The 10,000-nt window shown below is 30.5% G+C and overlaps 1 protein-coding gene across 1 annotated transcript in view; it reads right to left on the bottom strand.

The window, feature by feature from the left end:
- Positions 1–10,000, bottom strand: part of LOC119574336 (phenylalanine--tRNA ligase alpha subunit-like) — a 23,309-nt gene that overhangs the window by 2,337 nt on the left and 10,972 nt on the right. The window contains exons 9-14 of the mRNA XM_037921532.1: positions 9,975–10,000; positions 9,691–9,792; positions 1,993–2,171; positions 1,542–1,684; positions 1,243–1,398; positions 1–135 (exon numbers count right to left, since the gene is read on the bottom strand). The exon at positions 1–135 is cut by the window's left edge and continues 26 nt beyond it; the exon at positions 9,975–10,000 is cut by the window's right edge and continues 100 nt beyond it. Of these exons, the coding sequence (XP_037777460.1) occupies positions 1–135; positions 1,243–1,398; positions 1,542–1,684; positions 1,993–2,171; positions 9,691–9,792; positions 9,975–10,000 (741 nt within the window). The remainder of the gene's footprint in view (positions 136–1,242; positions 1,399–1,541; positions 1,685–1,992; positions 2,172–9,690; positions 9,793–9,974) is intronic.

Genomic DNA, 10,000 nt, shown 5'->3' with positions numbered 1-10,000 from the left:
ATGACACTGGTCCAACAACTCATCAACTTGGACAGTAAAGATTGGATTAGAAAGGCACTCATAAAGTCTGCAAGTTGGAGCACCTACTTCCGCAAGTCTTGCTAAGTATCGCCCAACATTATGCTCTCCACGTATCTGTAAATATGGTGAAATTATCTACTATCATATTTATAAACATGCGTCTACATATCTTTCAAGGTCTTATATATAGGTCACTGATTACTATCTATTTTCGCACCTGGAAATTTTAACAAATTTATAAAATTAATACATTAACCCAATGCTGCTGGGAATGGCATGTTCGTACATGCCACGCTCACTGTGTTTACTTTATCAATTGTTTTTACACATAGATGGCTACACTTGTACTAAGTCACCAATGAGCCAATTACGAGTACTGCCTGTCTCACCTGTTTAGTCTTTTCCTTGATTTAAAAAGTGACTCCTTTGTGGTTAAGCACTAGCAAAGCCATCTATGTGCAGACATTAAAAAAAGGAGCACAGCATTTTTCAGCGGCATTGGGTTAATGCACAATGGCAAATACTGATGCCATGTGCAGGCAAAGCCTCCTCTATCCTGTTCACGTTAAAAGTCATTTCCTTATTTGGAACTGTTTGCAATCACTGAAGTAGTACAGTGTTTCAAAGTAGGCTTAGTCTCTTTTTAGTTTCATTTATTTAAAAAATGTGAGCATTGGGAAAATATACACTTTTTTTCACTTAAACAGGTGACTGCACTTGATACCTGATGTGCAAACTGGTTTATCTCTTTAGCTACTGACTTGGAATTTCTGGACACTAGAAACTAGGAACTTTGTATAAAAAAAAAATATATGTTACTTATCAACATCAAGGATTCAGAGTATGCCTTAGGTTTTAGATCCTAATGAACAGTTGCAGGATTTGTGGCACAAGCCTTGCACTAAAATGTACAGTTTTGGAAAACTAACTAGTGTTTTCCACAAGTACTGGAGATCCTTGTAAGTCTATCACTGCCTATCAGTTGTCATTTTAGTGCTCTAGTTAGGCTTCCCAGCATCTTTATATATAAATAGTACTGACTGTTATCAACCATACACAACTGAAAAACAAGTAATCTACTTGTGGGAATGCAGTCAATCTATTAGTGTAACTGGTTTTCATGTTCAAGATCTAAAACCATAGAGCAAATATCAAAGGAAAAACTAACATGTACATTATTTAGGATCAAGTAAATATCTAAAATACCATTCTCTTTGTTACCTGGTTGGGTGCCAATGGGGACACTGAAAGGGATGGCATTAGGGCTGTGGGTGTGTCTCCATCTTGTCTCCATACAAGTGTCAAACATATCTGACTTTGAGATCGTTCAGTTGCACCACTTGAACCCCAGAACTGCTGCAACTTTTCTGATACTTCCTATGGTAATGTTTGAAAGTATGTAAATAAACAACAACAAAAAAATATAAATATATATACATATATACTGAAATATATTATCATGTGCACATATATATAAACATCATCTTTTGTATTGCTGCTTTAGTAATATTTCAGCTTACCTTAACTGAGGAGTGGCAATGTACCCGTAGGCAGACAGAGAAGTTGGAAGATAAGGCATTTGCTAGGATCCTAAGGCTATAAGGTGGTCGTCGGGGATCAGCATAAATAACAACATCATGAACAACTCCTGCCTTCACTCCACCTAGGTGTGTACAAAAAGTAAAACTTCAATTCCTACTTTTTTCATTACTTTGAAGAAAAAGAAGCTTGTCCTAGCAATAGTTTCATCAGATCACTCAACTCTCCCTTTTTTACTCTCTAAAGATGACAAACTTTATTTACATTTCCTCTAATGTCACCATTCAACTCCTATAAACACTTAAAAATGGAGTGAGGTAGTCAACACACACTGACAAACACAAACACACTCATTATTCATGTATATAATTTCTAAATTTATGACAGGTGAATGAAAAGTACCTTACAAAACTACTTCCTTCTAATACTAACCAGTGAGCTGAGTGTTGATGGATGCAGCAGATTCTACCAGAGTGACACCCATTTTGGCAGCAATACTGGCAACTTTGGACTGCAAGGCTGACAACCTGTCTAAAATTAGCTCTTGTCTCTTGGTCAAGGACTCTACTGTTGGAGCTCCATCTGCTGCTTTCTGGCTTTGGCCTTTAAACCTGTTGAGCAAAAGCATTTACTAAACATGTATTGAAATATATTAAACACTGCTTGTAAACACAGGAAGCCATATTCTTACTGTTAATCTAGTTCAAAATCAAGTACTTGTAAATGTCTCACATACACAATATCTCTGCCAGCTTAATGTCTAACAAAGAGGAATCATAATTACAAACATCCCTTTTATGTATAAACGAAAAACAAGTTTTTAATCACTACAGTTAGATTGTTCTTACTCATCTAGTTCTGTTCTACATATCCAACCACTTTTTAAAATTTCTTAATTGAAATAACTTTCATATTCATCCTCTTAACCCAATGCCATGGGAACATGTTATGGTCATGTAGTTTTGTTTTGTGACACAGATAGCTCCACAAGTGCTCAGCCACCAAGGAGTTTATTAGTAGGCAATGTGACTTCACCTGATTTCCCATTTCTTGTTTTCAGGATCTTTTTTATGCTTAATATTGATGCTGTTATCATCATCAACATTATTATTATGATGATATTAGCAATACTAATGATGGAATTCTGTTATCAAGTAAGATAGGAAGGAATAATTACCGAATCCTGGGTTATTAAGTACTTCTAGAGCCATCTATGTAAATAACCATCCCCAATAATGGGTACAGCAAAATACATGTCAGATTCTCCTTGTATCATTTTAACTTGGGAAAAACAGACAAAAATATTAACCATAAAACCAATAGCAACTACTTTTATCTCATTAAGTATGAAAATATCATAAGAAAAAAGGGAAATAAGCAAATCCTCCTTAATAATCTTTAACTATAACAGAATCCTGCAATTCTATTATACTAATCATGTATAATATTTTCACTTTTATGCCAATATTATTTAGAAAACAGATAGCTAGAACATTAATTCCAGAAAAGAGATGCCAGATTAACAATTCTTCTGAACTAATAAACTGCTTTTGTAGGAGAGAACTGCAGAACCATAAAATAACATTCAGTCTTTGTATATAATATCAACATTGTTACAGGAATTGCCTCCCATCTAAAGGCAGGTTAGGGAAATATCTTCACAGAGGGGATGGTGGAAAGTGGGAAGTGAGAAGAGAAGAGATTAGACAGAATTAGGGTTATGGAGAAAACAATGTACCAGTACAATTATCATCATCACTGGGTGATTAATGCGGGCACATAACAGCATCCACCTTTCATTTCCACCTACAGGGTCCCTCATGGGGAGCTGCCAGGCAGGGGCTCAGCCCATCTCTAACTCTTTATAACAGGTTTGATCAATCTGCACAAGCCATGACTTCCTAGGTCATTCCACATCTCACTCACTCACCCACTCACCAAGGTATATGTATGACAGATAGCTCCACTTCCATTTGGCTAATGAACCCAAAAATGAAATGGACTTTTTCCATATAGTATTTTGAAGATTGTTTATGGTAAGGAACATTGTTATCATAAATAAAGAGTGGAATTTTAGTTCTACTTTTGATAATAGAAATAAATCAATTTTATAAATAATTATGGATCTAGCTATATCTGATATCTAATGGCACACCCTGATTGGCTAAATGTAGTAACATTATTAGCTCTGCCCCTTTTTTGCCTGTCAATCTGTGCAATTTTCTATGTGAAAGCATTTCTTCATTTTCTTTGAAAATAGTTTAGCAATGTCAATGGAGAAAAAAAAAAAAAAATGAGAATGAAAGAACAGTTGCCAAGTATGATTTACATCAATATATACATATACATATATATACATATATACATATATTCATATATACATAATACATATATACACATATACATACATATACATATATACACATATACATACATATACATATATACACATATACATACATATACATATATACACATATACATACATATACATATATACACATATACATACATATATATATATACATATATATATATATATCATATATACATATATATTATATATATATACTATATATATATATATATATATAATATATACACATATATATAATATATAATATATATATAACATATATACACAATATATATATATATATATCATATATATATACACTATATATATATATATACATATATACACATGTATGTATATATGATATGAACTTATATATACATACATATATACATATATATATATACATATATACACATTATATATATATATAATATATACATATACATATATATATAATATATATATATATATATATCATATATATCTATATATATATATATATATATATATATATATATATATTAATATAAAATATATTATATATATATAATATATTATATATTATATTAATATATATATATATATATATATTATATAATTATATAATATATATATATAATATATATATATTAATATATATATATATATATTATATATATATTATATATATATTATTATATATTATATATTATTTTATATTATATATATATATAAATATATTAATATAATATATTATTAAATATATATATAATTATATATTAATATATTTATATTATATAATATATTTATAATTATATTATTATATATTATTATTATATATATTTATATATATATATATATAATTATATAATATATTATATTTATATTATATATATATATAATATATTATTATTATATATATATATATATATATATATATATATTATATATATATATTACTTATACTATATATATATATATATAATATCTATAATCTATATATTATATATATATATCTATATATATATATATATAATATTATTTTATATATATATATATATATATATATATATATATATATATATATATATATAATCCCTCTTTGGTTCTATTTCTAGCTCATGTGAAGTGCATCCTGTAATGCTGTGAGTCTGCAGTAAAGGATCACCAAACTTTCTAGCTAAGCTGAAATAAATCCAGCAAAATCAAAGCTGTAAAGAATTTTTTTTATGCATTTCTGTTTAGGCACCTTGTTTTCCATTTTCTCCATCTGAGTTTAAACAATTTTCTAAAAGCCAATTCATTCCAAATACATGTATAGAGGAGATGCTCAGGTGGGATTCTAGTTTATTTCTTCCCCACAGAAAAGTAAAGAAAGGAAAAGATGTAAAACAGAAAAATATGAAAGAATAAAAGAAAAGTAAAAAAAAAAATCCAATTAATCACTTTTAAGTTCATTATTTTGTACATTAACTATTACAAAGATTACTCTGCAACCTCCCAGATAACTAAGGAGAATGCCAGACCCTGAAGAAACATCCAGTATATCATTAACAAAAGAATTCTAAGGATATTTTTTTTATAGAAATAACCAATATAAAGAGTAATAATGAAGTATTAGCAAATACAATAAAGTTATTTAATTATCATATCTATAACTCTACTAAAGTGACTTTTCTGAAGCAGAAGGTTTCTTACTAATCCTTCTTGAAATTCTACTCACTGCATAACAAATCTGCCCCTTAGCATGCACAACTAAGTGCATGCATCAAGGTAAAAGAAATTTCATGAAATGTGTGTCCAAGTAGCAACTATGACAAATCTATATAAAAAAAAAAATACTGTGTAAATCAACATGAGATATGTAAACTATCAAAAGCTAGTGTATCAAATGGAATAAATAGGCTGTTGGAACCAACTGTACACAAAAATAAATAATAGTACTTGTCAGAACAGTTTTTAAAAAGAATTTAATTTGTAAATTATCTGCAGACCTGTGATCCTACAGAAATATTGCTCACCCTTTACCTCCACAATGTATGCATTTTTCATCTGTTAAAAATCCTTCCAGTCACAATGATTAACATTCTTGGAAGAAATCTTTTGACAAAGCATAGCTACAGTCAGCAAACAAATACACACACCAAATTAATCAATCAATCTATTAACATAATTTTTTTACTTCCATTTAAGACAGCAAAGTGCTTTGGATATTTCTTAACCCTCTTCTATAAGGAATGCTGTTTCAGTGTCGGTTATTTGTAGTTTGGTTCTGTACAGGCACACAACACACCACAATTAATTATCTACCAAAGAAAGTTTTCATATTAATCATGCCACATTCTAAGAGGTGATGCATTATTATTTCAGGGTAATTTGCTGTCTATAACTTTTCACAATTTTGTGTATTTGACTGCCTGTGGTGTGTTGTGCATTTGCTTGGAAAGCAGGTTGATGAGCAGTCTATGTTACATGGTCAAGTTGGCAATGTCTTACAAATATGTACATGAGACAAATTTTAGTATACCAGTATTTACTAGGCAGCAACAATGGGAAGGTTTCTGTTGCAAAGCCAGGTAAATATGGCAACTTCCCTTGAAAATTACTTTACGTTGTAAGAGGGTTAAAATTAAGTTACCGAGACAATAGCAGTATGTGCCAAACTTTGCAGGTCTAATGAACATACACTTCATGATGAAGAAAATGAAAGTGACAGTGGAAGTGGAGTCATCTGCATGCATGTGTTTATACTCTCCTACACAGAAAACATTAAACTGGGACTGCCTTCAGTGTGGTTTGGTGGAAAAAAGAAAGAAAGAAAAACATGTTCTATGTTGAGTGTTTTCTATATCAATTTTCTATATGATACTTAAATACTGGAATAAAAATCACAAGAAACCAACATACATTTATTATCTTTAATCTATGTTTACATACTGGTTTTATTCTCACACAATTTCACATTCTATGGTCAAAACAGAAAAACAATAGCATTTTAGTAACAGTAAAACAAAACAAAATGTTACAAATTATAATAAAAATTGGTTTCCATACAATATGCCTTCTTAGCTCTAAGGTCCAGGCTAAGCAACATCTTTTGTTGTATGAAAATAAATAATAATAATAAAAAAAAAGAAAAAAGAAAAAAAGAAAAAGAACAACTTAAATGGATGTACGTCTACACAGCTTTAAGATCAGATATTTGCATGTTAAATCTTTTTAAAAAGATATTTCCTGTAGATATTAATATTTTTTGTTTAATAAAAAAACAAATCCCAAATGATTTCAAAAAAACTTCTCAGTACAACACTGATGAAATATCATCTTGCAATCAAATATTACTCTAAGTAGTCTTATTTACATTAAATCTCATTTAAAAAATATAAGAACCCTGCCAAAATAGTGTATCTATTTTTTTAATGTAGAACAGCATATATGAAAATAAATATTGATCTATGGAATATAAAAAAGGCACTACAACAAACAATATGTAGGATCACATTCAAAGCAGAAACATTAACAGCATTCCAACCTGCACTTCTTATCTTCAGAAGTCTTATCATAAGCCACTGCTATTACAAACAGTCTGCTTCAATCCATTACCTTTTTTTTAACAAATGCCAAGCAAAAAAAAAAAAAAATATGCACTTTTCTTACTTTGATTATTGATCTCATTTCAAACATTTCTAATCTAAGAATCACCAAACTAATGGTAATATTGTTTAGGGTGTATGGATTAAATTTTGAATTTTGTACTGCACGTCTACTAACAGTACAACACTTCTTAAAAAAAGCCGGCAGTGTTGGTGCAAATTCATATATTCCTTATTATATAACAAACAAATAAATAAAGGCTTGCTAGATAAGCTTGAAGAAAAGTACAGGATGACAGTTAGATTTAATAAATGTAAAAGTAATTTTGCATTCATAAAAAAATGATAGAAAATCCCTGTGTTTTAAATGCTCCATGAAAGCTAATCTGCTCAAATTATGATATCAGCATTCTCAGGAAATTAACATATGGCTAAGTGATAATGACTGGTAATCCTTTAGAAGAGAAAGAGAAAGAATCAGAAGAAAAAGATAAAGAAAAAAAAGAAAAATCAATTTATTTCATTATATTAATAGAATCTTTATTTCTACATGGCTTTAGAAGCAGACTGGAAATATTAGGTAATGAATCCTATGATTTACTAAACAATTAACCTATATCTGCCGGCCATGGCTATAACCATCATAACAATCTGACTCATCATGCCGGGTATGGCTATAGGCATCGCAAAGCGAAGAGCGAGACGAGCGGAAAGTTAAGCTACATGTAGCTGGACTACTGTAATCACCGGAATCAGTGATGCCAAGAGATTTCTGATACCATCATTGAGGGATTAAATATAGAGTTTTCAGTATTCAAAAAGACAGGCACGTTTCACAAAATCTGCAAGGGCATATCTAGCATTTAGACTTAAGGAATATTATTTCAGCTCTACAGTTTCTCTAACTTTTTAGCCTTGCATAAAAAACAACAACAATTTAAGCCTTATCACTGGAGAATAAAGTACTTGAGGCTTCTGGGCTTCCTGATTTCCATATGCAGAAAGACAAACCAGAACCACATATTTTGTTTAGGAATTTTTACTGGCACAATAAGTTTTTTGTGAAAGCAACTATCTGAATCCACCTTAAACATCTTAGTGTCTGATGCTACTATTTTGAAGCCAAGTCTGTAAGTATGATACCCATGACCAGGATTTTAAGCCAATGTGATACTCCTTCTAAAGCATTTACTATACAGCAACCCAAATCAATTGTAATAGCCTTTTATTATTATCTAGGAGGCAGATATAAAACATCAGTGTCTACTAAATAGTGTGAAAAAAGTACTGCATGAAAAAATAACATTCTAATTCCGTTTTTTGTTTTTTGTTTTTTTCAAATATACAGATGTTGAGTATATAAAAAATGAAGTTCAAAAACATTACCAAACAGAGGTACTCACTACACTACTACAGTCCAATCTTAAGAAAGAAAAAACTAGCAACTCACCCAAGACACTGGAGTACTGTAAATCTTCAAGTTTCTCTTTTATTCTAATCATCTGACACTTAACCTATTAGATCTGGGAGACCTGACATTACATCCAGAAAAAGGTTGACTGAGGGCCAGGCCACCTGATAATGCAGATAATGAAAATTTTTGTATGGAGTCTGTTCACGGAAAACAGTTCATTTACTTACCGATACAGCATTATCAAAAGGAAATTGGCAAAACAGCAAAAAATGCTGATGCAGTAAGAGATAGCAACATTGCTAAAGGTCAGCAAGGAGTCTTGACACCATAGACAAGTGTTAGTGTGGGCCTACATACACCCTTGAAGTCACTATTCAAGTAATGGCCAGATTATGGGCACCCAGATCCAATGGATTAATATCTATACTACATGTATATATATTTTATATTCTTAACTTATGCACAATAGTTTAAATGAAATTTTCTGCCTTCAACACCAATCTATTATCTTTCTCAAATGAGATTTGTTAGGAGTAAGCTTTCAGTTTTTCCTTCCATGAGAGTAGATGCTGTACAGCTCAAGGCTGTGGAACAGGGCTTTTAAGCTAAACTGACAAAACAGAGGGCTTTTCTTTAACAATTTCATATTCTACCCCGAAACCAATCATGCAAGACCAGTTTCTAAGCTGTAGCATTCAATTAATACATGCTTATACACAAAATAAATAAAAACAATGTATATAAATAATTTAAAAAGTGGGGGAAAAACAGTTGATAAGGCCTACTTGTCAATTGTGCAGACTGGATTATCAAGGATGAGCTCCATTTTCACTCGGGAACCAACTAACTCCCGGATATTGTTGATTCCATACATAATCATTGCTGGTCTGTAAAAAGGAAAAACAAAGCTATACAGGGAAAACAACCTACAAACAAACAAATGCACGTGCACGCGCACACACACTCTCTAACCAAAATATTATCAAGTGAAATTAACACAGTAATAATTTAGTGCTTTCAGATAAAAGATATCCTTAAATCTATAGAGAAAAATAAATGACTTTCTTACCTTTCTAAAGATAGTCCCCAAGCAGC

Source organism: Penaeus monodon, chromosome 6, assembly GCF_015228065.2.
Source record: "Penaeus monodon isolate SGIC_2016 chromosome 6, NSTDA_Pmon_1, whole genome shotgun sequence".
Classification (NCBI taxonomy): domain Eukaryota; kingdom Metazoa; phylum Arthropoda; class Malacostraca; order Decapoda; family Penaeidae; genus Penaeus; species Penaeus monodon.
The sequence above is the reverse complement of the archived record's forward strand: the minus strand, read 5'-3'. Positions and strand labels throughout refer to the sequence as shown.